The sequence below is a fragment of the Aspergillus flavus genome, chromosome 6 (genome assembly GCF_009017415.1).
Source record: "Aspergillus flavus chromosome 6, complete sequence".
Classification (NCBI taxonomy): domain Eukaryota; kingdom Fungi; phylum Ascomycota; class Eurotiomycetes; order Eurotiales; family Aspergillaceae; genus Aspergillus; species Aspergillus flavus.
This window is the reverse complement of record NC_092410.1, coordinates 3315299-3341686: the sequence shown is the minus strand read 5'-3', so window position 1 is coordinate 3341686 and position 26388 is coordinate 3315299. Positions and strand designations below refer to the sequence as shown.

General features: G+C 48.3%; 9 protein-coding genes across 9 annotated transcripts; 3 read left to right on the top strand and 6 right to left on the bottom strand.

The window, feature by feature from the left end:
- Positions 1-124: 124 nt before the first annotated feature.
- Positions 125-2321, bottom strand: F9C07_2286658 (short-chain dehydrogenase). Its single transcript, XM_041287080.2, has one exon. The coding sequence runs from the start codon at positions 1791-1793 to the stop codon at positions 801-803; it is 993 nt and encodes a 330-aa protein (XP_041148727.1). The 5' UTR covers positions 1794-2321; the 3' UTR covers positions 125-800.
- A 136-nt stretch (positions 2322-2457) lies between these two features.
- F9C07_2286657 (uncharacterized protein) lies at positions 2458-4281 on the bottom strand (the record flags this gene model as incomplete). Its single annotated transcript, XM_041294462.2, has 4 exons — positions 2458-3321; positions 3383-3541; positions 3628-4140; positions 4222-4281. The coding sequence occupies 4 exons, from the start codon at positions 4279-4281 to the stop codon at positions 2575-2577; spliced, it is 1479 nt and encodes a 492-aa protein (XP_041148728.2). The 3' UTR covers positions 2458-2574.
- Positions 4282-5261: 980 nt separating this feature from the next.
- On the bottom strand, positions 5262-5647 carry F9C07_11710 (uncharacterized protein; the record flags this gene model as incomplete). Its single annotated transcript, XM_071507665.1, has 2 exons — positions 5262-5350; positions 5524-5647. The coding sequence occupies 2 exons, from the start codon at positions 5645-5647 to the stop codon at positions 5262-5264; spliced, it is 213 nt and encodes a 70-aa protein (XP_071367983.1).
- A 1354-nt stretch (positions 5648-7001) lies between these two features.
- On the top strand, positions 7002-7699 carry F9C07_2074160 (uncharacterized protein; the record flags this gene model as incomplete). Its single annotated transcript, XM_041287073.2, has 2 exons — positions 7002-7508; positions 7562-7699. 2 exons carry the CDS (start codon positions 7002-7004, stop codon positions 7697-7699), a joined length of 645 nt encoding a protein of 214 aa, XP_041148729.2.
- A 455-nt stretch (positions 7700-8154) lies between these two features.
- On the top strand, positions 8155-9662 carry F9C07_2286654 (putative epoxide hydrolase). Its single transcript, XM_041287074.2, has one exon. It carries the CDS (start codon positions 8430-8432, stop codon positions 9624-9626), a length of 1197 nt encoding a protein of 398 aa, XP_041148730.1. The 5' UTR covers positions 8155-8429; the 3' UTR covers positions 9627-9662.
- A 165-nt stretch (positions 9663-9827) lies between these two features.
- hamG lies at positions 9828-10698 on the bottom strand (the record flags this gene model as incomplete). Its single annotated transcript, XM_041294463.1, has 3 exons — positions 9828-10034; positions 10096-10409; positions 10473-10698. 3 exons carry the CDS (start codon positions 10696-10698, stop codon positions 9828-9830), a joined length of 747 nt encoding a protein of 248 aa, XP_041148731.1.
- A 470-nt stretch (positions 10699-11168) lies between these two features.
- Positions 11169-12742, top strand: F9C07_1811965 (uncharacterized protein). The gene has a single exon (XM_041287075.2). It carries the CDS (start codon positions 11640-11642, stop codon positions 12489-12491), a length of 852 nt encoding a protein of 283 aa, XP_041148732.1. The 5' UTR covers positions 11169-11639; the 3' UTR covers positions 12492-12742.
- Positions 12743-12994: 252 nt separating this feature from the next.
- F9C07_2236134 (putative glucan endo-1,3-beta-glucosidase btgC) lies at positions 12995-15104 on the bottom strand (the record flags this gene model as incomplete). Its single annotated transcript, XM_041294467.1, has 2 exons — positions 12995-13139; positions 13192-15104. 2 exons carry the CDS (start codon positions 15102-15104, stop codon positions 12995-12997), a joined length of 2058 nt encoding a protein of 685 aa, XP_041148733.1.
- A 1449-nt stretch (positions 15105-16553) lies between these two features.
- On the bottom strand, positions 16554-24836 carry F9C07_2286649 (uncharacterized protein). The gene is made up of 6 exons (XM_071510845.1): positions 24479-24836; positions 20907-24350; positions 19700-19964; positions 18500-19555; positions 17441-18163; positions 16554-17289 (listed from the first exon to the last, which is right to left on the bottom strand). The coding sequence occupies exons 2-6, from the start codon at positions 20979-20981 to the stop codon at positions 17087-17089; spliced, it is 2322 nt and encodes a 773-aa protein (XP_071367982.1). The 5' UTR covers positions 20982-24350; positions 24479-24836; the 3' UTR covers positions 16554-17086.
- Positions 24837-26388: the final 1552 nt, after the last annotated feature.

Here is a 26388-nt window from a genome sequence, read left to right as displayed (position 1 = left end):
TAATATTTATTGAATTAATAGTGGTAATAGTAGTGGTAGTGGTAGTGGTAGTGGTAGTGGTAGTGGTAGTAGTGGTGGTAGTGGTGGTAGTGTAAGACTGGGTTCTAATCTTTAGGGTTGTTGTATCTAAAGTTATTATAGTACATAGTTAGTATAGTAGAGCTAATATACATTGCTTTGGTATTGGTAAATTTAGTAATATTTTATTTTGTCTGTAAGTTAGATTTAGTCCGCCGTAGGTTCGTGGAAACGCAGAGAATGGATCAATCTGGACTTCTACCTCCGTCCCACTCGTGGTGTCTACATGGATGGCGTAACAACTCACATGATGACGCATGCCTTGTATTTGATGATCCTATGTAGTAAACAGCAGACACCACCTAGTTGGACGAGCCAAGCCATTTTGTACGGTAGGGCATTCCGTAAGATTAAGTGCGCGATACCATCATCCCAACCCATGATATTATCCTTGGCTGATCGACGGCCGAGGTGTTTCTTAAGTTTGATGAGATATCTTTGAGGAAAAAAAAAAAAAAAAAAAAAAAAAAAAAAACATAGACCACCTTCTTATAGCTTTCTCTCCAGCCCCTGCTAGGGTCAGGCTAGTAACGTGTGTACCGCTTTGATTGTCTTGTCCACAGTGTAGTTATTCTAGGTACATCGGCACCAAACCTATGCGCCCCCACGAAACCAGCGAAATCAACAGCGTATCACTTAGAACGGTCCGCAAACTAAAATACTCGTTCAGATCTCGCCCACCTAAAATTCGAAGGCTCACTCAGCTGGGCAGCGGGTCTTTCCTAATATTTGAACTCCTGACTGACAAGCCTCTCACTCATTCTCCATAGCCTCTCTGCGTCGACCTTGCTTGTTGCCCACGAGTACACTTCTTCCTTGTCAGGATCTGCGACATGGCAATCGCTTAGGAAGGCACCATTCCGCTCCGCAATACTGGTGTCAAATGCAGCAAAAACATGTGTGGCAGCTCCCTGATCCAAGTCTTTGATCTTCATCTCGGCCATGCCCCATAGCCACTTATTGCCATAGATATTATCCATATCAGTGAGGTCCGCAGAGAACGCTGCTAAATCGGCACTCCCATGCGCTGCGAGGTTCGTCAAACTGACCCCCGGACATATCGGAAAGACGAGGAGGCCGCGGTAGCCGAGTTTCTCGGCCAGCGAGACGCCCATCAAGGCGTTAGCCGTCTTGGACTGGCCGTATCCTAGCCAGCGCTGGTAGTATTTGCCCCCGTTGAAGTTCGGATCAGACCAGCGGATGTGGCCAACGCGGTGCACGCCGCTAGAGACAACCACGATGCGTGGGGTCTTCGAGGCCAGGATCTTTCCCATGAGGAGATTGGTGAAGAGGAAGTGACTGAGGTGGTTTGTTTGGAATTGGCTTTCGAAACCGTCCTCGGTCAGATTGTATGGTACCGCCATAATGCCAGCGTTATTGACCAAGACGTCGATGTGAGGCACGTCAGTCCAGGAATTGACTGTCTCTGCCGCTTTCCGGACGTCGGCAAACGAGAGGAGGTTGAGGTAGAGTGGTTTGACCTTGATGCTTGGGTATGCTGTGCCTAGCTCGTCGATGAAGTTCTGCATCTTGGAGGTCGAGCGGCTAGCGAGGATGAACATAGCAGGCTGTGATACGGCGACTTGCTTCACAAAGCTTTCGCCGAGACTTCCTGGGGAGACACCCGTAATGAGAATAATCTTTCCAGCGATTTGAGGGGCGTAGTGGCGTACAAGCTCACTGGCTCTGGTCTCTTGGTTGCAGATGGGTGTCATGGTTGGCAAATGCGTACGAAGTAAGCCCAGGACAATTTTTGAAAGCTCTCACACCAAGGGTGATAAAGTTGAGGATGCTACGACAGATTCTAATGGCAGATCATGGCCCTTTTATAGTTACTGTTTCACGATATGGTTTTGTACCTATTCCATCGGCTGGGCCGGAGGGAATCCGATAGACGAAAGATCGCTAAACCATTTCAGGTCCTTCCTGCGAACGAATGGAACGACATAATGACCGCTATGTGGGTGTTACTGAGGGAGTTATTCCTGCCAAGGAGTGCTAGGTAGATATCGGAGGCATGGGCCTAGACGGAGATAAGACTGAGGGGGTAACCGTGGCTGTCAGAAGGTTCAGAACGCGCTAAACCATTTCGGGTTCTTCGTGCGAGCATTTGGCTACGGCATCGATATTCAATAATCCGTAGAAGTTAATGTACTCACGCGTGAAATGGCCACACAATAGGAATAGCCACCTCTGTATCCTATGTCAATCCAGTCCTTGAGCTCCTCTCAATCAAACTATGCCTGGTCAATTTATTTTCTCTGAAATTGATATATTGAGTAGATTTGATCTTAATATTTGAGATTTTAAAATATAACATCTATTCCTGAGTAAACTATATTACGTTGTATCATTAGGTTATTTATCTTGCACTAGTACTGCAGATTATGTATTCATTCAAATATAATCATAATATAGCTGTATATTCTGAATATATAAATTCTTATTACGATTGAGCTAATGGTAGTTGGATATTGGAGTTCGAAAATTGGCGGATTAGCATGGGATACAGAGGTGGCTATTCCACTTTTGTGCTGCCCATGTTGCCAGGCCCAGTCCAGTCTTCTCACCCATGCATCGTAGTTTCTCTTGAAACCACACTCGTTTTTCTTCCCCAGCTGACGATGAGAACATCAGGACTGTTATGGGGAAGAACATTCCAAACACTCGATGAGCCAATCCCTGATTGTCGTCGCCAGCATGGTGCTCAGGATCGAGGCCAAGAACAGCGCAAATATCCCCATGGATCTGTTCAAGGATCATAGCGAGCTCTTCTGACGAGCAAACCTGACTGTCGAATTCGCAGCTAGCGCTGTAATCTTCTCCGTCCCCTATGCGAGCCACAAGGCCACGGACCAACTCGACCACACGGTATCTGACAGTCCGGTATAGGCTTCTCACTATCGCCTCCGTTGTTTTGGTGGACACTTCAAACATGCCATTGAATGTTGTCAGTTGCTGATGTGAAGACATATTCGGATCGGAAGAGCGTCTAACGCTGATAGCGGCCGCTTCAAGCTCCTCGCTGATGGTGGAACCATCCCTGATTAACTGCAGTAGTACCTCCAATCTGGGTGATCGGGAACCCGTTGTAGTGAATTGAATTTGAGCCCGCCTTTTGAAATGGATTGCCCGACTAAGTACTGGCTCCAAAAGGGGGTCGCTCGTCCACGGAGCCATCAATTCCTCGAAGGAGAACCACTTCGCATCGCTGAGCTCATAGTCGACAAACGTACTCATAAACTGAACATTAACATTAGTTTTACCTAGCTTCGAAGGGCCTGGGGATCGGGTCGACTCATACACAGATATGGGAGAAGAATGCAAGAATACGCCTATCCAGTACAGAATGACTTCCATTCTCGAAGCGCCATAGGAGTAGCATCATTGCCCCACGAAAGTGGATATGGCAGCGAAAATCAGAATCCAATAGCATATTCTCCAAGTAATCTGGAACAATTGTCTAAAGAGCATTTTAGTGTCAGAGTATCAGATCAATAAGCTCACTCTAGAGATTCTGAGAGGGAAAAGCCTGAGAGCGAAGCTCACCTCAAAGAGTGAAAACAACAGCAGAGTAACCAGAACAGAATCCTCCGCAGTCAAAACCGGGTCGTTCAGAGCGATATTCAGTGCCGCAATCGCTTTGCTGTAGTGCTGTCTCGCTCGAGCCATCAGTTCCGACTCACGCAATTTGCGGGCCAAGCTAGCTAGCGTTACAGCGTGCACCGCTTCCCGGCAACACGTCGGTGCGCTGTCAGTATAATACCTGGGGAGTATGTTGAAGAAAGTGATACCAGAGTCCATAGCATAATCGCTGCAGAATTGGTTCCAGCTGAGAACCTCAACAGGGATGTGGACTCCTTGCGGAATACTGGCTATGGGTGTTCTTCCTGTAAATCGCTCTCTTCTCCTAGTTTTGAGCACTTTCTCAACCCGCGCCTGCACTTTTTTCTCAACCTGATTATTCTGCATGCGAAGCATGAGGTCCCAGGCTTCGGGATAGCCAGGACATACGCGTCCGCTGTCCATGCAACGCCGACAACATGGCTTTTCCAAATCACACTGAATTAGAGAAAGAATCCACTGTCAGCCGGGGACACCTTAGGACACCTTGGGACTGCACAGTCAAATAGGTGAAAATACCCTAACTCGACGCCGACGGCACGCGAAGCAACACCCTGAGCGCTTACCTGTGTTAACCATGGCTGAAGGAACTACTCTCTGTAGATGCGACACTAGCCCGCAACCCATTCAGGTCGGGCTGATAGCTTGCTGCGGCTGTCCATAGCATCCGTATACGCACTTCTGACGTAATCATGGCTAAGCGTTTTAAGTACCATGGCTCTTCTTTATCCTCTTCTTCCCTACTAGGTTGCAGACCCAGAATTGGGCGTGGTGGTGAGTGCCCAGCGCCTCCAATAAGCTAGCCACTCCTCCATCAGCAGCCAAGTGAGATAGATGAATGGGCGATCCTGAAATGAAGTGGAGATGAGCTTCCTGACCATGGCAGCTGCACACGTAATTCAACTACCCGCAGATAAACCATCCAATATGAGATCGGCTTTCTAATCTAAGACGGATAGTTCATGCTGAAAGTTTAGCGCGTTAGCATACCACAGTCCTCGGAACGCCGGAGCATTACGAAGCCGGAGGAGTTATGTGGTCAGAGGCTGATAAACGCTACCAGGCAGAGTCCAGACCTGTCGTGGTCAAATTTGTGTGTACCTGAGGGATGTTCTTGGAGGCATCTTGCAGGATAGGGTCGGTCGCCGGGGGCGTGGTGGAGAATTCGTATCCGATTCCAGCACCTGGGGGACCTCATCTAGATGCTTGTGGTACGATGTTGGGATAGGTCAACACGGTGCGTAGTACCAAGGTCGATTAGCCCGTCTTACTCTTTTCATCTTCAGATCCTGACCTGCAACATCGTGGTTGGGCGCTGGGTAAGTGGCAGGCAAGAAACGAGTCGCCTCTAGTCCAGCAAGCGGGTGCGATGGTCCCTAACGAAAGACGACCGGAATTATTAAGAGATGCGCACTCTTGTTAAGCCCCAGTGCACTTCCATGTTACCACACGCTGACTGCCTATAATTCATGACTACCCAGTCAATAGTTCCGGCGTTGAGCCACTATTACCTCCTAGCTGTGAGGTGCTCTCTACTTATACACGCTCACCTTAATCTATTAGCCATCTAAAACCAGATCAGCTATCTTCAGGCTGCGCAGATATCCGGATGACGTGTTTTCGCCCACAAAAGGGAGGAACGAGTCCGCTAAAACCTCATGTATCCAGTGAACGACGCATTAATCCACTGGTGCCTTGGAGCGAACACCGCCAGGGACAATCACCTCAGTCGTCTTCGCTTTTTGGGCTGCCGCGGAGATCGGCTGGGTTTGACCAGAGCCAAGGTTCTTTATATCTTGTGAGAAAGTGCCGTGTACTCACAGCCCCGTAGACCCGCTCGAGCCAACGCTGGTTGTCGACTTCTAGCATGTTCCAGCTGACGTTTTAGCTCTTGCGCCTTTGCAGTAAAAACAATATACGTGATGCCACATGAACGTGCAGCCATTCTCCTTGGGTGCCTTCTGGGAGCTAGGGTGCTGCCACGAAACTCAACCTTACAGCGGCAAGGCATCGATCAGGGCATGCTCGCGAGTGGCGGATTGTTGCCACTCACCGGAACGTTGGTGATTTATATCCTCGGGAAGCTGTACAAAAAAGGCTTCCAAGCGGAATTAGCTTGGCTGAGGGAATCTCTGGTGTCATGCGGTTGTTCTTCCTCAGAAATTTGGCAGAGGACATCCGTTCGTTTAAATTCTGTCTTGAGATGTTCTCGCCATAACGAATCACAGCTAGCCGCGTAACCTCTGGGTCGTCACTACGCCTACTATACAACCATTTGCCATAGTGTGCTCCTTTACAGGAATTGTGATACACCACCTGGCAGCGTTGCAGATGTCGACTGCAAGAAATTAGATGGGAAGCACTTCTTATGGGACGGTAACAATTGGGAAACGGGACTTATTATAATGATTAGGTCGACCTGCAGAGGCAGACATTACCTAGGAGGGTTTTGATCGTGGTCCATCGCGGTGCGATGTATGACTATGTCGGACGAGGATTATGGAGGTAATCCTGACCCCGAGCCACCTCTGACCTGGAGGTCTGACTAGAGCCACCGCTGACCGGAAGCCACCTCTGACCGCGAGCCACCACTGACCCGAGCCACCTTTGAACTGCAGGCCTGCCTGCCTACCTCACCTGCCTACCTGACCTACCTGACCTACCTAACCCACATGCCAGACTCGCCTTATTGTGCCGGCCGCCTATCTAGACAAGGGCCTCAGGCAACTGGTTTCCTAATTAGGGCTAGCCTGCCCGCGGCCTAGGGTTGGCATTCAAGGTCTTGGCAGACCCCAACCAAAATAACCCCAAAAATCAGGGCCCCCGATAACTCTGTGATAAGTAGATAAAATCGCTTCAAATTAATATAGAGTAAAATTTAGATTATTAGAAATAAATTTTAATTGTCCCGATGCGAAAAGACCTAAAAACCATAGACTTTGGGGGGAGGGTGGGGGTCTATTTTCCTGGAATCCCCCAAAATAGGCTTAGCGCCGGTTGCCCTTAACTGTCAAAGAGTCGAAGGGTCTCAGCTCTACACGCAGTTGCAGGACTCACAATAGGCAACAAACCCTTTTCACAGGAGGCGTCGGAATGCGTAAATATGCAATATGCCACAAGAATTCAACGGACTTATCCGGGTCTGTGGATTATAAAAGGTGGAAGTTTCCCCGCCAGTTTCACTGATATCTCCCTCCAAACAATAGCAGGTCCCCGAAGAAAATCCAGCGTTGGCTCTTCACATCAATCTATCTTGACTTCGAATTTTCAACTTGTCAAGTTCAATTTCTTTGCCCAATATGTCCATCGGTGAATACTCTGTGGATCATTTTCAGACACTTCCCTCCCTCGAGGTTGCCCGTACCAACTTTGTGAAGCTGAATGGAGATGATCTTGTGAAAGATGTCTTTAAAAAGTTTTTCGTTGAGCAGGGCATGGACCGAACGTTTGGTCTCGCCATGCTTCATCGTCATTTTGACCTCGAGCCTGGTGAGATGCTTGTTGATTACCAAGGTAAATCTGTACCTTGGAGCGCGGGCCATGTCTCCGGAATGAAACCTCCTCAGCCCGCTATTTGGGCAGTCTCATCTGATGGTGCATTCAAACAGACAGAGTTCTATTTCTCGGAGGAGAAGGGCTTGACTATTGGGGAGGAAGAGTTACGTTTTATGAAGCGCTTTCAAGAATTACTCCGTGAGCACAAAGTTACCCAATCCTTTGGTCTCTGCCGATATCCTGGAGACGATTTCAATGGCTTGTGTGAAATCACTCATGGAAGAGCCAATATCAACCTGAAACCAAATGATGTACGTGGAATCCAGGATGTACCATGAGGCAGTAACACTTGACCTGTATTTAGTGGCCCAAAAACCTGAGTGCTGTGGATACGGCTTGGTTTTTTTCGGAACCAATCTGGACCCGGGGATGTCGATGCACCTGCAATGCAAGGAGTCCTGATCACCCTCATGGAGTTCACATTTACACTGTGTCTGGATAGTGACGGCAGTAGCGCCGTGAGAACTTGTTGCTTTTGTCTACAATGACAAATTTATGATAGCCTGTGACAGCTTGTGTCACGTTCCTTTCTTTAAATGCACTTTACTTTAGCTCTATACACTCTCTGCAAAAGAATCGACTTTGGTCCGTTATAGGGGCAGTGTGCCGTAGTGTGCGATGTATAGACAGATTCTCACAATTTGGGCATGAATACGTTTCTAATATCGACGGTGTGTTTTTTAAATGTTGCAGTGCATATGCGCAACTGAATATTATGATGCTAAACAATAGTCAACTAAAACATTTGTATATTTATACATAGGAGTCTAGTTCTTCAGGCTTCAAGTTCATATAGGAACCAAGTGCTTTATGATGCCATAGGTGGAGCAAAGAACATGTCTAGACATCCATGATTAGAGTATGTCAAACTACCGAGGTCAGAAATTATAGGTAATAAGCTTCTTACAAATGCATCACGACATTCAGGAGAGAATAATCAATTCTACTAATATACCCACAACAACAGCCCCGTTCATGCGACATCTACATGTGATATCTACCGACAACCCCTCGGGTAATCAATGTGGCTAATCTACACGGATAGATCTCCAACACCTCCAACACATAACTCCTCAGTATAAAACAACCACCCCCCTCACACACGCACCCTAATATCCCCAATCAACCAAAACCAAGCCTCAAAAAGAGAAAATAAAAGAAACAAAAGAAAAATGACAACCCCCCTCCCCCTCTCAGAGGGAATAACCACCCGCCTCATCCCCACAAAAACCCTAACCTTCCACATCCTCGAATCCAACCCCGACCCCAACACCCCACGCCCCCTCCTACTCCTCCTCCACGGCTTCCCCGAACTCGCCTTCTCCTGGCGCAAAGTCATCCCCCCACTAGCAGCAGCTGGCTACCACGTCGTAGCCCCCGACCAGCGCGGCTTCGGCCGCACAACAGGCTGGGACACGAGACCCTTCTCGGAGGTCGACCTGAATACATTCACGCTCACGAGCTTCGTCCGGGACATGGTGACCCTGGTACATGCGCTGGGGTATCGGTCTGTGCAGTGCGTGGTCGGACATGATTGTGGGGCTGTTACGGCGGCGATGTGTGCGCTTGTACGGCCGGATTTCTTTAGGAGTGTTGTGCTTTTGAGTCATCCTTTTAATGGGAGTCCTGTGTTGCCGTTTGGGACTTCTTCTTCTTCTTCCTCTGGAGAAGAAGGGGAGGAGAAGGGTGGTGGAGGAGGAACGGAGTCCGCGGCAGGGGACCACGTGCATGATGAGCTTGCTGCGCGCGGCAGGAAGCATTATAAGTGGTATTATTCGACTTCGCCAGCGAATGAAGAGATGGTGGAGCCGGTGACCGGGCTCGGAGAGTTCCTGCGAGGGTACTTTTATCTGAAGAGTGGGAGTTGGGGTGGGAATCAGCCGTTTCCGTTGGAAGGGTGGACGGCTGAGGATTTGGTCAAGTTGCCTTATTACTATGTTATGCCGTTGGAGGCGAATATGCGCGAGGCTGTGCAGAGGCACATGGAGTCGGAGTCGGAGGGGACGGTTGCGGCTTCGAAGGAGTGGTTGTCGGATGAGGAATTGGCGGTTTATGTGGGTGAGTATGCGCGGACGGGGTTCCAGGGTGGGTTGAATTGGTATCGTGTGCGAACGGCTGCTGGGGGCAGGTATACTTGGGATTTTGATGTGTATGCTGGTCGGAAGATTGAGGTACCGGCGGCTTTTGTGTCCGGCAAGTTGGATTGGGGGATTTATCAGGAGCCGGGGGCTTTGGAGAAGATGGTGGATGGGAGGGTTTGTTCGGATTTTAGGGTGTTGAGGTTGGTGGATGGGGTTGGGCATTGGGCGCCCCAGGAGTGTCCTGGGGTTGTGGTGGAGGTTATTTTGGAGTTGTTACGGGGGTTGTAGGGGATTCTCTATCTAGTTTATGGGATGGAAGGTAGATTGTAGGAATGTAGAATTCTCCATTGATTAACTCCATCATGCCATATACTATCCTAAGCTGGTTTACAGACATCAGTGAGAAAAGGGTAACTATATTGGGTATGTACGAGTGAAGTCAACGTAACAAGCGTGCACAATTAGGAGATGGAAGAGAAACATAAGCATTTACATCATCATAGCACCCATCACAGCCGCTAACACCGCAGCTAATAACGACGTAAACGTCCCTCTCGTTGTACCCTGTGCAACAGCACCCGACGTCAGAGACGTCGCAGCGAAGATTTGTGAGAAGGTGATATGACTCGAGTTGAAGCAGTTATCGCGGGTGACCTCGGCGACGTCCTCGGGTTCTGCGAATTCAATATCCACACACTGCGACATATCAGCACATATCCATGAACTAGACCCAGGGCACATATAACATATAACATACATTGTACAAAGCAGCGCCATGTTTAGCCGTCTCAACCAATTGAATCGTAGCGTGGTCGCCTGGACTCACGCTGATGTTGGCCGGTAACGGGACCTGTGGCAAGCAAACTGTGCCCGGGTACGGCTCATTAGAAGGACCGTTGATCTGGAACGGTGAGATCATGGGATGGCTCATATTATCGGGCACGGTTCCCAAGCCTAAGTTGATGTAGATGAATGCTGTGGCGTGACCCTGGAACCAGCCAGGTTGGAAAGAGACCGCACCGCCGCTGACAGGCCACTTGGTTCTGTTCGTTGAGGTGGGCATACCTCCGCCTATGGAATAACCGATTGTTAACAAAATGACAATTTAGATAGACTGTTGTTGGGTGATCATACAAGGATAGATCCATTGTTGTCCATAGGGGTATATAAAGGAGTTGCTGTCTGTTGCGTTGGGGCTCATAGCTACCCCGAGACCGTTGGCTTCTGCAACAGTGCCGTTTGTAAATAAGTTGTTCCCTCTATAGCCGGGATAAACGATGACCGTGTGGGCATTTGCCAAGCCCAGACACATAAGGAGGAAGGCCATCCATTGCGATACTGATGATTGGAATGTCCTCATGGTGTCCAGTATGAGGCTCGACAGAGATGTCGGTTAAGAAAGAAAAAATAAGAAAGGTGAAAGCGACAACAACAGAGCGCAGAGATACAAAACTCTCCTGGGCTCTCTCGGCTTAGAAACACATCCAGAGATTCAAGCCAGCGCGACGTCAACCAATATGCGAGCAGTTTAATCGTTTAACAGGATCATCATCGAAACAAGCTTCCAGCAACTGAAGGAGGATGGGCGGGTAGACAAGACTTTTTGAGGGGCACAAAGCATGGTCTAAATCCTGCAAACGCGCTCGCCTCGGGGCCCTGTGGGGAGGAGATGATCATGTCGGACGAGTGAGAAGGCAGAAGAGCGATGTGATCCAACCCGCAGATGGGGGAGTGCTACACAAAACTCTGTGAGAACCTTTGACAGCTGCAGCATGGCATTGGATATGCGCGAGAGGAGTAAACGGTAGATCCGCGCCTGGGATTGGACCGACTCAGAGCTCCAAGACGCTCACTGCAGGTGGCATCACTTTCGGCAGCGTGATTCGCCATCTCATTCGTGGAATGCCCGTCCTGCAAGCGCCCCTAATCGGACGCTAACAAAGGCACATCACAGCCGCTATCAAAGGCTGGGCGCTTAGAGAGATCATCTGAGAAATGAAAACCGCTGTCGGCGTGTCTGACAGACTAGCATGGTGTAAGTAACATCGGAAATAAGCAACGCTGTCATCAATATTGAATCGTTGACACTGGCCTCAAGATACATTCTGGAAGATAAACCATATGGAGGACTGATTTGTTTGGTTTGTTCGCGATGCAAAGCCGATAAAAATCTTCCGATAAGATAACGAAATCCCCCCTCTTGACCGCCCGCATCGCGATCAATTAATTCAATTAATCGCACCATCACCATGCCCTCAATCTCAACACCGACCCGAAATCCCAGTTAAAATCCCTGCAATAATGCCCCACAGCAACCGCAAGAGAAACCTCAATCACCATAAGCGTCTCGAAGTCACTGACTCCAGCGGCTGGACGCACGTCACTGCGGGCGGAAAAAGCGCCCGTCGAGCTCTGCGTCCCACCCAACAGCACCATGACAACTCAGAACAAGGCAAACAGTCCCAGATCCTTGTCCCCGCCGAAGCGCCGGCGCAGTTGAATTTGGAAGATCTCCAAACACAGTTCTGGGGTTATCGGCAACGATGGGAGGGGTCGGACAGTTGGAGGGTGGTCGAGAGAGCATTATCGTCTGCGCCGGTGAAAGTGGATCGCATTGTCTGTATTGGATTGGGGAGTCCGAGCGGGTTTCTGAAGGGTGGTTGGGTGGATAGGAGGAGCGTGTCAATGTACCAGCTTGCCGGGTTGGTGAGCGTTGTTGATTTGATGAGTGAGTCTTACGTTCTCGATCTTCTGCCCTTCTACAGGCGGGTAGATATTTTGCATACTGACGTTGTCCGATTAGAAAAATCAATCCCGAATCTCGAAGTCTTCGCTCAGGACCCTGTGTTCAATACCCATGACAGATCCCTGCTCGCTTCTCTTGACATTACCGTTCTCGACCATCCCCACGGCTTTGAAAAAGTCTCACCTAGTACTCTCCTCTATTGTCCCGGCGCAGAACGGACGCACCTCGAACAATTACTTTCCCACGCGCCTGCGCTGGTATTTGGTGGTCCATTAGAAGACATCGAGTCAGATGCTGTGAGGCAGTTCGTGGAATCAAGGTTGTCCGTAAAGATTTCGCGGTTCGAGGACATGGAACATGCATTCTGGAATATGAGAGTATACTCACCCGAGGAGTGTGAGCAATAGATGAGACGACGACATATCGGTAAAATTCACTGTAAATACTTTTGTATGATACGATTTATGACCTTCGTCTAGACTAACTACATAGGAGCAGAATACAACCGCTAAGAACCGCTATTAACAAACATATGGATGCCGAATTGAAAGTAGTATTTGCAAAAGTCTGAAACACCCCATCAACTTCGAGTGTTCAGATAATATATACACGGTGACACTCTTCCATCAACCATCCAGCTATGCATGTGCAATGTAGAAAGATTCAATAGTTCACAGAAAAAGAAGAATTCAGAAACGCATCAACCAAACATTTCAACCATCCATTAAATTACAAACCCAGGAGCAGAATGTAACACCGAAGCGTGTCCTTGCAAAGCCTTTACGCATCATGAAAAGGAATGTGGTCGTTATCATCAAGGAGAGGAAGGAAAGACGGGGAAGAGAGGAAGGGATGTCGTAAGAATCGTAGGAAAGATCATGAGGTGCGACAGAATCAATGGAACCATCAATTATGCGGCTGTCTTGCCGCCACAATCAGGAATCTTGAGCCCTGGCTTCAACTTGCGCGCGGCATCCATAAGGCCCCATTTATCTTCCCAATTCTCATCCTTGGTGTTATACTGGACCTTCCACGGCTCATCGAACGCCTCGAACCTGAAAGATCTGTTAGAACATGGTCCATCTGGATTTAAGCGGGGTAACATACCAGAAGTAATCTGTGCCATTCTCCAATGCCTGGCAAATCCAATCCGACATAAATTGGTTCATTTCATCGATGCCAGCTACGGAGCCGGACGTATCGTCCGTACACTTGTTGTTCGAACCGCAATCATTACCGCCACCACTTGGCCATCCCACCTCAGATATGACTTGCTTCTTATTTGTGCCCTTCGTTAGCGGGACATCGTTTTGGTTCCAAAAATTCCAGGTCCAGCCGGCAGCTTCCTTAGCCGTAACACCCGCGAAGAAAGGGTGCACGTTAGACATCACGAGATCTGTGGCCGTGACGAGATCTTCCTTCCAGTTGTCGCCGAGGTCGGACGTCGCTATGGGGAGGTCGTAGTTTTTCTCTTTGAAGTGATTCCTCACATCATCCATATACGAGATCAGCTTCTTTTTCGCGCTTGCGATATCATTACCAGCCCGATACAGTGCTTCGTTCCCGACAATGGCTCCCTTGAAAATGGATATATCTTTCGTATCGTCCAGGACCTTGTATAGTTGCTTGATCTGTCGATCGTTCGTCGTGTCGTTCGAGTCGATCCAGACTCCTAGCCAGACCTTCATGTCCTTCAATTCTAGTCTGTCAATAGCATGTAAGACCATCTCTGTTTGATTGCAATCCGTGCCGTAGAGCCGGACAGTGTTGGTCAACTGTGAGAGCACTGCCACATCACGAGTGACATTGTTTTGCGAAGGTGGATATTTAAGACAAAGCGGATACTGGACGCCCCAGGGAGTATAGTCCATGCCCGGAAATACTTTGTGGAGGTCGGGATTATTCATTAAATCTTTGATTTCCGAGGAGTCTTTGTTGAGATCGCCATTCGATTCGGTATCGCTAGACGCCGATTTTGTAGTATCCGGGGCTTCATTTTCTCGATTTCCTAGAGTACCACCGACAGCGCCGCCGACGATCGCCCCGACAACAATGAAGGCCAAGGCAAGGCCTACAATCCACCCACGTTTGCGACTTCCTCCCCCGGGTGTAGGTTTGACCCACCGGCTCTTTTCTCCAGCCTCCAATCCTGCCCCTGGCACAGGCCCATAGGACGGATTGTCGGCTTTCTTCGACTTGAACAAGCCAAATAACCCACCCCCGGCAGCTCCCCCAGCGGCGGCTGCCGGAATTGCTCTTGCATTAGAACTCGCAGACTTGCCATTCGGGACAGGCGTGAAGCCATCATCCCCATCATCGGCGATCTCATCAGGGTTTATGACAAGGGGATAGTCGCCCGCAGCACTGTAGGCGGACTGTCGTTGATATGGGCCCGCATCCATAGCTCCCACACCCTGATACGGACTATCAAATAAACTGCGTTGGGACGGATTGGAGCCACCGGGGGTCAGCTGGCCTGCGGGAGCGGCAGCGGCACCCAATGCAACGTTCGAACCGTAAGAGTCTCGGGGCCGCAAGTTCTCGGCGCTTCCGTGCGATCCGCCGCCTGGGGGGGTTGGAACGTATGGGTTGTCGGATCCGGTGGTGTTGTAGCCTCGTTCAGCAGGCAGGTTGCGTCCGTCTGTGTCCCTAAAAGCGTCAATTCCACTCTGACGGTTATGGGAGTTGGCAACGCCAAGGGCGATACCACTGATACCACCGCCCACGGCGGCAGGGCCAAGATTGTCCATTCCTGGCGTTGTTGAATTCGTGCGCATCGCTTGCGTATGCCCCGAATTCTGACCCCAACCCCGATCGCCGTGCTCGTGCGCCGACAAGAAGCCGCTGGAAGGCGAGCTTCCCATCGCCTGGCTTCTGGCAGAAACCGGGGACACGTCGTTGTGCCGGGGAGGGCTGTTCATGAAATGTCCTTCTTGAGAACGGATTGGTGAAACATCTCCTGCGTCTCCCGCACCATCATCACCTTGGTTGAAGCTGAATGACCGGTGGGGACCGGACATCGTTATAGGAAAGAAGCGGTAGTGGTGACTTTTGAGTCGTTTTTTTAAAGGCTGTTGAGTTTCAGACAAATTCCCCGAAAATCATAAGATCTAGGCCGAAACTGAGAAAGGGTCCAGTATTAAGACTCTCGATGGGCGGATGAAGTGAAACAGGGAAGTAAGCGAGTAAGCAAGGAGCCGAATCAGGCGAGGACAGCGCAGACGCCGTAGTGGGTTGATCGATGGAGAAATAAAAAGGCCCTGAAAGTGCCGGATCAGCGGGCAGGGACAGAGTCTCGAACCACGGTTCCCGACCCAGACGAGAGTCTGGATCATCCAAGAATCGAAACGGAACCTGTGTCAAATTGAGTGTGCTGAACACTTTCAAATCAGAGGTACAATAGAGCACCAGGAGGGAACATACTGTAAAAAATTTGGACAACGTTACCGAAATAATTGTGACAGGATGTGAGGGGGGGCACAGCCCATCAGCGGGAAGTATGTATGGAAGTATGTATGTAGATTGCACGACAGGATAATGGCGAGGAGGAGGAAGAAGAGAGAAAAGATAGAGAACAAAGGCCCGTCAAAGATTGAACAAACAAAAAGAAAAAGGAAGAAGAAGAGCAAGTCGGCCGTCCAATGTCTACTTGATACTAGACAAGACAAAGGAAGAAGAAAGAGGGCGACTGCATGCGGAAGATAGACGCAAAGTTGAGTGGCGGCTGGTGACCCTGACAACCATTACCATACGGACCTGGACAGGGTCCAAGGGTCCAATCCCGTCCCGCAGAAGACCAAAAATACCTCCACTCCCACGTTACCTCGTCCGGACTAGTCCTTTTCCAGCCTTCTCCCCCATCTTTTTTGCGAGATCTGTCAATGTTCCATTCCAACTTGACCCAACTCTGAATGCGGCACAACTTCTAGAATACTAACTATAAATATGATACCTTAATATCCGACTTTAAAACGTCCACACTGGTCAGGTTGATCAAGTAATACTACCCTTTCCAGTCGACCGCTCCCGGACATGCACACGTAAGCTTTGCACGGTATGCGCACATGCCTCGGTTTGTGTCTCAGAAGCCATGATCACTATTTGACCTACTCTCTCATGGTGCAGAGCTTATTTGGATAAAATGGCCCTATTCAAGCTTGGACTGCATCAACGACCCTCGGATTTACATCTCTTCGGAATCTTGTTTTCTCTTCTTCCATTCGATTTTTACTTTTGTTTCCTTTACTTTTCATTGGCCCTCATTTAATGGTTCTAGTTTAGACTGAAAATAACCCATCAATGGCATCGAAAACATTCTAATGCTTCGGGATTGCTTTTCCCGTCGCATTCCGTCCCGTCATCAGTCTGAACCTTAATCTGCAAGATCTATAAATATTCATTCGGATGAAGGAAGTTGGGGAACATTAATTGTTAGGAAGGTTTGGCGACGATACCCAGCAAAAGAAACAAGCAAAAAATAAAATCAAATAAATGATAATCAATAAATTAAAATAAAAAGAATTGCGTAGACGCGCATCCCATTCATTCATGGTACATACAGTAATTCATTGACAACATACATATTATCCATATCACATAATGAAATCATTTTTTCGTCCCAAACCCCGTCATAATCATATCTTCCTGCTGGCGTAGTCATTACGGTCATAACAGTGTGTCGTACAAGAAAGGGAGAAAGAAGAAGAAGAAAGGGAAAGAAGAAAGGAAAAGAAAAGTAAGAAAAAAATATGGTGTTCCTACCCCAAAACACCACAATCCCATAGGCCAACCATAAAACAGCTATAAACCGCCGTGTTTCCGGTTCTGGAGACGCCCATGATCTCTATATACTTTAAACAGTGACCATGTTTCATACCCCAGGTTCAGTGCCGGATCGAAGCACGGATATCATAAAAGTACTGTAAGTAATGAACGCAGGGAAGACGTGAGAGGATCGGGTTCGGCACGACAATCGACGACAGTCTGTATCGATCTAGAATTCCTAAGCCTCAACTTCCTCTGCGCTGCGTCGGGATGCAGAGTATGTATTTGCCCCACTGGCCCGGCCCAGAGGAGCTGTTGTTCGTCTTTTGCGCTCAAGGAATCTCCGTTTTCCGGCTCGGGTCTCAAAGTGTCGGGGAATTGCAGTCGGCTCCTGGCCCGCAGCCAGCATAGTACTGCGCATTTTATTCCGATAAGCGTCCACTATTTCCAGAAAAATGATTAGTCTCTGCTATCATCCCAATATCTTTTAACCTCGTGGTATGGGAGCCACACCGGGGTGGGCGACGGACAGTTTCCCCATCCGTCGACGCCACATGTAAGGGATACTAAATGAGTATGGGGAATTACGCACGAGATCGCTGTAGGAACAGCATGCGTCCAGCGAAGACACGACTTTGGCTCCAACTCATTCGATAACCCAGGTCATTCAATAAGACTTCCTTCTTTCGACGTGCACGGGACAGTTTTGGAACAGCAATTTCACTATCCCCATCGACACTGGGAGCTGGGACCAGAATGCGCCCGACAGTGGGGGTTTCCTCATCATCCTCCTCATTCTCGTCCTTGATGTATCTTCTGCCAGGAATGACTCGGCCGGGAGGGTTCTTCATTTGAACGGGGAAGTATGTTCGAGGGTAGACGGAGTTCGACATTCGGTATGAGTCGGGGATCTCATTCATGTCCACCTGATCCAGCATAACTTTGACACGAACCCGGCAACCCCGCTGATTATCGTCGACGAGTATAAACTTGCGGCGCTTGCCCTCGGGAAATACGCCGAACAACGCATCATTGCTTGGGTTGCGCTCATCGTCCTCGTCCTCGTCCTCGTCCTCGACTTCCTCGATCTTGCTGGAAGATGTCACAACAGCCGGATGCCGCCCAAGGGTGGCGATCCCACTATCCCGAATGAGAGGGGGTATTGAAGGGCCCCTAGCACCCCCTGTAGGAGGCGGAAAGGCAGGGAAGCCGTGGAATACCTGGGCAGTACGAATCTCCGCAGGTGAATGTCCAGGGGTCGGATGACTGTCCGCAGCCGGTGGACGATTGGTACCATTCGCATAATCAGCGGTACCTGTATTATGAACAGACCAGATTGTATATTAGCCTACACTGAAATGCATATTGTGGATCATGATTCAGGGCGTCGAGGGTACAGCGTCGATGGTAAAATAACAAACACGAAAGGGTATGGGTAAAACGATAAAAAGACGAAAGCCACTCCAGACACAATACAAGTACATAGGGTACAATATCCACCAGTTCACATGGCCTCCTCTGTTCAAACATGGTATCCTTCCGCACGGTGTTATGAAAATATAGATGGATGGTACATGATATTAAGACAAAACCACCATTTGATCAATCTTGAGAATGGTGGCGAAAACGAATCATACGTGGTGGAACATACCGCTTACTTCCTCATTACTCGTATTTCCCTCGGGTTGAGCATGGTGGTGATGCAGTTGCGGAGGGCCCATGGCTAGAGGACCCAATGACGGACGTGGACCGGGAGCTGTCAGGCTAGCGCCAGGAACACCGGGTGCAACAGGTGTAGCAGTGGCCATATGAGCAGGCGGTTGTGCTGGGAGCCCTTGCCGTCTATTTATCTTGGCCATCCTTCTCACACGCCTGCTTCGAAGTCGTGGATCTTGATTGCTATTCCTCCAGCTGTCAACTGCACGTTGAATCAAGCCCCGCTTTCCCCTCAATGCTGGGTTAAGCTCTGCCAAAGCCCATCCAACAGCATTACATTCAGTTTCGTAGACTAGTCTGTTACCTCTGTATTGGTCCTTACTGCAGCAGGCTCGGGGATAGACGCAATTCTCCGTCTTGAACTCTTGGCTAAGGCTATCCACGTTAACGGATTCAACATCACAACGAATGGTGTATTCCATCTTCACACGGTCCCGAGAGTACTCGAAAGCAATCCACTGGACTCCGTTGCTGTCCTGGCGTACGACAAGTGGGGTGGTGGCTGGAATGGGACCTGGTGCAGCGCTAGTACTTGCTCCAATAGCTGAGTTCTGATGATGCACACTGCTTGGAGGGATTGGGGCGCTAGTGGCTGTAGGAAGTGGTGGGTTCAAAACTGTCCGTTGTGGAGGTGTCGGCTGCTGCTGAGCCGTAACTGTGCTGGGGCTAGTCGCCATGGTGACAGCTGGTGCTTGGGTATGGGGTATGGGCGCAGAGCTGGTCTGGTGAGGCAGTATCATCGATTGCGAAGTGAGAGGATGCTGTGACGAGGAGTGTGCGTACGGTGAAGGCTGCACAGTGTTTATAGGTGAATATGGTGAGTAGCCATACATCTGCGATGCCATCTGTGGCGATTGACTGTAAAGGTTCCGGCTGTGCTGCTCATGTGACTGAGAAGTTACCGATGCTGGAGAACCGGACTGTGGTGTTTGGTAAATTGGAGGATAAGGCCTCTGCATCTGCGTGGCTGTTGCCATCATTTCAGGGGGTCCTAGTAACGAGTTAGTGACGAAGGAAAACAGCCCGGATGTAATGTCTGAAACGGTTGGTGATTCGATCTTGCTCTAGCTTCAGGGACGATATGACGGCTATGCCTGCAAAAGATATGGAGGATCCATAAGGGTTTCTAACTCACCACTAGAGGGATACTGTGCTGGTGCACTTGCTGCTGTATATGGAGGGTGGGATGCGTAGTACGCTGGCTCTTGTGTGGGTGGTCCGTACGGATTCGGATGGTGCAGAACTCCGTTCCCCAGGGCGTGGGGGGCGTACGATCCAGAAGATAGACCTGCGCTGGGTTGAAGAGGAGAGTTGGGGTGCTTTTGCTGTTGGACAAGACTCGCTGGCCTTGGATGTTGAAGTTGAAGATGTGGTGGGTCTTGATGCCCAGGGTGTCGAAGCTAGAAACAGGCCTAGTTAGCTCTTGTCTGTAGCCTGAAATTCTAGTAAAGACTATTGGAATAAAGTCTCCACAGGTAAACAGAGAAGGGCAACAGAATATAGTGTGAAATTGCACGCTCTGAGTGACTCATTCTGTGTTGGCAATGATGTTGAAGGCCTGAATGTAGGGGAGCTCCATAGAGCCAAGTCCATAGCGTTGCAAGAGGTTGCAGATAACTGGGTTCCAAAGGTTGATCTATGCCTCAGTGATAGGAGTATATCCGGTGAAACATGTCATTCAACATCACCGCTGAATTCAACAGGAAAAGAGACACCAAATTTCCTTTGCTGTTGCCCTTTACTCCTCATAGAGTCACCCAAGGGTTCATGGAGTAGCTCAGCACAAACTTGATGTTAAACACGTCGAATGAACGTGTAAGCCATATTGACGGAAGGGTCACCAACAATGGTCTTGGGAAGGCCGAACGATGCGGGATCTCAATGACTAGGGTCAGGTATAACAGGGTCATGTATCCAGGTTCCTCATAGCTCGGTGATACAGGAAATGGTTCATGCTGGGGCTTGTGGTTTGCGAAGGCATCCACATTCGGCTTTAGGGACGAATTCGACTTCGGACGCAGTCAAGATACCAATAGAAACAGAATAGCAGAAGGTAGGAGTGGCCCATGGTTCTGCATCAGCTTATAGGCAAGCATATCCATGGATGGAGCTCTATGAGTGATCGTGACTGGGAAGATAGGTGGCAGAACTGACGACGGTTCTTGAGTACAGGCCCAAGAGTCCAGGATCTCTAGCTTATTGCCGAGTCTTGGTAAATCTCATACAATAGCTGGGTTGCCCTTGATTGAAAATGGTGCTATTGGAATGCGACTTCGAAACAGATCCAACGCGATTCTTTGGGAAAAAGAAAAGAAAATAAAAACAAAAACTGCAGCACTTACATGCTCGTCAGCCGGCTCGTCTTTGTATTTGGACGTCGATGGATGTGCTAGGTCAGTCTGAACCATGCCGGTCATGACTGACCTTTAAGTGGTCTGCAAACGAACTATCTTGTTATGATCGATGGATTCGCCCGGTACACTGTGACCAAAGGCAATTTAGGCAAGGTTCTATTAGAGTTCTCTTGGGAGAAAGGATAAAACGGAAAGATATGGTTTGGGAGACGACAACTTTTTCGAAGAGGCCACAGCTGCGGAATTGCACGGGCCAAAAACCAACGAGCGGCTGACAGCCAGGGTAGTGCCTCGTCGGGCTATAGCTCTAGACTTGAAGGCAAGGGATCTCTTGATGAAAGATTAAGGGTGTGCTGCAAGAGCCAGTGTAATGTAGAGGGTCCCAGGGTTGTTATTTAGCTGCACTGGAGGTCCATCCTTCAGGCTGACAGGCGTCAGGACAGAGAAAGGGAGCTATCCCTGATATGGAATTGGGGACTGGGGGTGAAAGGGCGAAAGATTAGGGAAATAATAAAAAGAAAAAGAAAAAGAAAATAAAGAAAAACAAGAGAGGGCAAAACAGAAAGTGTATGGTGGGGATATCAGAAGGGAGCTTGTAACTAGCGGGAAGGTGGTGTAATATTGACCGGGGGTGGATGCAGGACACAAGAGAACGATGCGATGTGAATGTGACAGCCTTAGGAAGTGGAATGAAGCCCAGATTAAGCCTGGCGCTTGGAACTGGGGCCGAGAGATGATATAGATTAGATGTCTGGGAAGGATGATTTGCAGCATGCAGCGACGGTGGGTGGAAACGAAGAATGAAAGGACCCAGAAGCCGGACGAACCTTGTACGGGTAGAGCAAGGACTTTCCTTCAAACGCAAAAAGAAGAGTGTGCAGAAGATGACCGTTGAGCGTCCACGTCGAGTCCTGGCCTCGGTGTATTTTCTGATTTGCTTCCGGATTGATTGAGAATAATGAAAAAAAGAAAAAGAAAACCAAGAGAAGTCGAGGGGAACAGATCGTAAAAAGGTTAAATATAAGAGTACTTTTTTTTATTTTGAACTTCGTAAAAAAGCATAAAAGAAGAAAATAAAATAAAAAGATTTGGTAATTTATAAATCAACGAAAATAAGTCCCAAATGAGAAGAGACAAAGACAAAGACAAAGAAAGAGTCGGAGTGACCCGCCGAGTGATGTGACGACAATTTATGATAATGGAAAACACTGCGTGCCAATAGTCGGCTTTTCACTTCTTGTACCCTCTAAAGGAACCAAAGGTACTGGAAGGGAAGAAGTAAGAGAGAGGGAGGTGGAGGGGAAAGAGGTGGTAAAAAAAAAAAAAAAGAAAAAACAAAAAGAGAAGGAGAGGGGAGTATTACTACATGTCTAGACTGTCAATCGACAATTGTCTTTAATAAGGTAACGGTAGAATTAGTTATAGGTGTTGCAGAGGCAGTATGAATACTGCTGATAGCCATGTACAATTTCCATCACAAGTACTCCCAATAATAATAAGAATAATAATTAAAATGATGACACTAGTAAAGTTATAATAGTCCCGAACCATGACTAGGATTATTTGGTACGTATTATTATTTTTGTTGTTATCATTATTATTTTATAGAGATAGAATTCTCAAATAAGAAAACAGAAGGGTAGAGAAAAGAAAATATGGAGTAAAATAAACAGGAAAAAAGAAAGAGCTCTGTCAGAGAGAGACACATGCAGCTAGGGAATTGTTAACACTGCCCACACCATCAAACCAGAGAGGGTAATTGTGTGTGGGTGTGGGTGTGTGTCCCCAGGGGGCTTGAGTGTGTGCCTGTATGGCTGTGACAGATCGGGTTGGGCACGATCATTGATCGCTTGCTTTCTATTTTTGCTTTAGCCCTGTCGCAATCAATGTTACCTTTCGTTTCCCTCATTTCCTTTCTAGGAGATGGAGGTTAGTGAGCTCTTAGTGCCATTGTTGTTGTCTAGGAGAAAATTTAAAACTAAAATTAAAATAAAAAAGCAGTGAGCAAAAAAAAAAAAAAAAGAAAAAAAAAGAAAAAGGAAAAGGGTAAAGAAGGATCAGAAAGAAAGGACATGACTGCAACCAAAAATTCTAAATCTGAAATTCCCCATTGGCATCTAGAAAGTCGCATAACCCACTCCAGCCTCTTTAAGTTTGAAAAGTTCGGCTTGGATGGTCTGGAATAATGAAGATTGGCGCCGGGAGGAATAGGCACAGTACAGTAGTCAATCTAGTTTAGTTTGGTTTAGTTCATCGGGGGGAAGACGGCGGCTGTGTGGGTGATTCTCTTAAGCCTTTCGGTCATAGTGCCCCTTCTCTTCAAAACAGGAAAAAGTTTAGTGGAAGTTAAGGAAGCTAACGTCGTGTTCCAGGTTTGGGATCTCGTCAAGGCCGAATTCAGGTACCACACAGGTCAGCTTGTTTCACTCACACGAGCAAGTCCAGGATACCCACCAGCCATCCGAGAACGAGGATCATCGGCATCGTGACTTGAGACGGATCAGGAGCATCAGCCATGAATCCATGATCTTCCTTCCACGGACAAACCAATCTAAAATTGATAGCTTCGTGCTGGGCCCTGATGGTCTACCTCCACTTAGTGCGTATGGAACCAGTAATTTAGTATCAGTGGAATCATCTATTAGGTAGATTAGTATGAGGTACGTAGTAGTATGCTTGCATTGTATGTATCTACATCCAGACATATCAAACATTGCAAACCGTCCATATATTGTGACCACGAGACCATGCTGGTGTTGGGAACTAGATGATGAGGATAAAAATAATCATTCTGGGCTGCGCTGCGCAGCAAGTATGGTCCGACTTACAATTTTCTTCTTTTCTTTTCTAGTTGCCTTTTCTTTTTTGCCTTTTTTTTTTATCTTTTGGGGTAAATCAATGTTCTTTTCCCTGTCCCAAGTAGCAAACTTAACGCAATAATACGCGCGACTCGATCTGGTTACACTCCGGTATGGAAACAACCGATCTGACTTGCTCCCGTCAGCCTTGTTCCCACTTTTTTAGACGCCACACGCCATTCCAATCCACCCCTCCCGAGCCATCCATCAATTAGAACCCACTCGTGAGGGGCACACCGAGCAGCTACCTAATGATGATGCTACTATGCTAGAGTTTCGAGGAGAAGAAAAGCAACACGAGACAATGTCGATAATCCAGAACTGCAAATTGTAACTTCCTAATTCATTCCACGCCCCTTCCCTATTCGGGCCCGTCCAAATAAACTCGAAACAACCTAACGGCGTTCGGCCGGATGATACTCCCTTGCTTCTCACCTCGAAGAGGATGTCACTCACTGCTGAGCCTGCGAGATGCTCGTGTAACCCTAAGCCGTAAAGGGGCAAGCGGCTGATCGATCATTACCCTCTTCTGCTTCCGTTGCGTATCGGCAACCAATCTTTGCACCGTGCATGTCTAACCCAACCCAAAATTAATTAAAAGAAGGCAATGAAGTCAGGAAATCATGTAGAGAGTCTAAAAGAAAAGAGAGAGGGAAACTATTGACATCGACCTGAATAAAGAAGGAAATTGCCATGATTTACCCGTGCAATCAGCGATCGAGTCACCCTGTAATCGTTGGTTGGGGTTTCCCGGTGCCCCAGAGGCAGCCTCGGAGCCATAGCCACAACGCTATCTGCTTAATTTGAGTGACCGTCGGGACTCGCTTGAATCTCCAGATTCCCTCGAGTAACCAGCCTCTGAAGCGTCAGGATTTCATGTCCGCCCCCACATGTACTTCCGTGCAATCAGCCTGTGGGCCCACCCGGCTTAGTGACTCTTGGCATTTTTGGAGACTTCATGAGAGCGACTCTTCGAGGCCCTGCCTCTTTTTTATTTTTTATTTTTATTATCATTATTTTTTCCCTCTCCCTCTTCTTTCAAATTTACCTTGCAAATGAGACATGGAGCCCAAAGTAATAACAGAAGCAGTTAAGGCAGTCTCGGCCCTATTGCATCAGAGACATTTCTTTTCTGAGCTAAGATAAGCTCCTCCCCATCCATTTCCCAAAACATAGACAAGCATGGAATTGCTCTCGTGCATCGTACCCATGTGAAAATTGAAACTAAATCTAGCAGCGGGTGCGCGTAAGATCTCCATCATCTTGGTATTGCTGGGGTCTCCATCATGGCCTGTAGGTATCCGGACGTGCGTGCATGCCGCTGTTGATACCCATAGTAGGTCAAAAGTATCAGGGGAAATGATGTCTCAATCACGAGGTTAAACAGTCGACAGCTAAGTGCACGTATGTATGCATGGTCGGAATTACTGTGAACGACATGCTTTTTTACTTTTGATCTACTGCACTTTGCTATGCGCACTTATTCTGCAGTCCATGCTAAGCCCTGAACAGATGCTTCCTAGGTACCTAGTATGAGAGGGGAAGTGCGCTTGTTGCCGTTGCGCTTGTGGGCAACGGGGGGAGCTCTCTCAGCTGTTCGTATAGTGTACCAGTGTTTGGTAGTAGGTTTGGAACATCGGAAAATGTCCTTCCAGAACAGGGCTAGTGGGAAAGGTCGTCGTCATCAAAAAAGCTCTCCCCTTTTCAGTTCACAACCGCTGCGCCGCTTCATCGCTTGAAAAATCAACCGGCCCTCCAGGAGGCCATGTGTACTCCGTATGGCATGCTCACCACCTTAGCTGCCTTTTAGCGTCGGGTCAGTGGAGCCCTTGGACTGGACGCAAGCAACGGTGTCAGGCTTCCTCGGCCTATGATTGGCACAAGCCTTTGTGATCGATGCAGGGTGCTAAAGACCGCCCATCTTCCGCCTCCATAGTTCCGTATTCCCCCCGGTCGCTTGCCGCTCACCGGCCACTTTTTAATTATTTATCCTTTTTTTATTGATTTTTTTTCCCTCTCCCTAAGAGAGCATCTTGAAATCCCGCAGTTGGTGAAAATTTTCAATTTTCATTTTTTGGTTTGGGTTCACATGACTAGCGATAATCCTTCTTTGTTGGATTGGAAATTGAAAACCCACACACATGTCGAATGTAGTTCCAGAACAATCTCAGACCCATCGGACTTGAAAAATCGCACTGCAACACTTGTGCAGACTTCAGCACGCAGACAATTTGAGAAAGATAGCCGCAGTCTCGAGATAGTTTACCAAAATAAAAAGAGGGGCAAGTGGGCAAAGCTTTGGGAAACTATAGAGACGCGGAGCCGATCTAAGGTACTCCGTACAGGACAACCGGGGCTTCCAATTACCAGGACATACGGAAATAACCGCCTTAATCAGTATCGGTAGTGAGTTGTGATCCCATGGGGTACCGATCAACACACTTCTTTTTTTTTTTTTTTGGGCTGACCGTGGCTTCAAGGTTCGAAGTTTGCTCCGTACAGGGATTGTTTCGGGAGGCCGTGCTCGGAAACGACCATGCGTGTCGATTAGGGTTGTGGGAATTGGTGACAGGTTGAAGTCACTAGGGAAAACATGCTTAACCGCTCCTGGC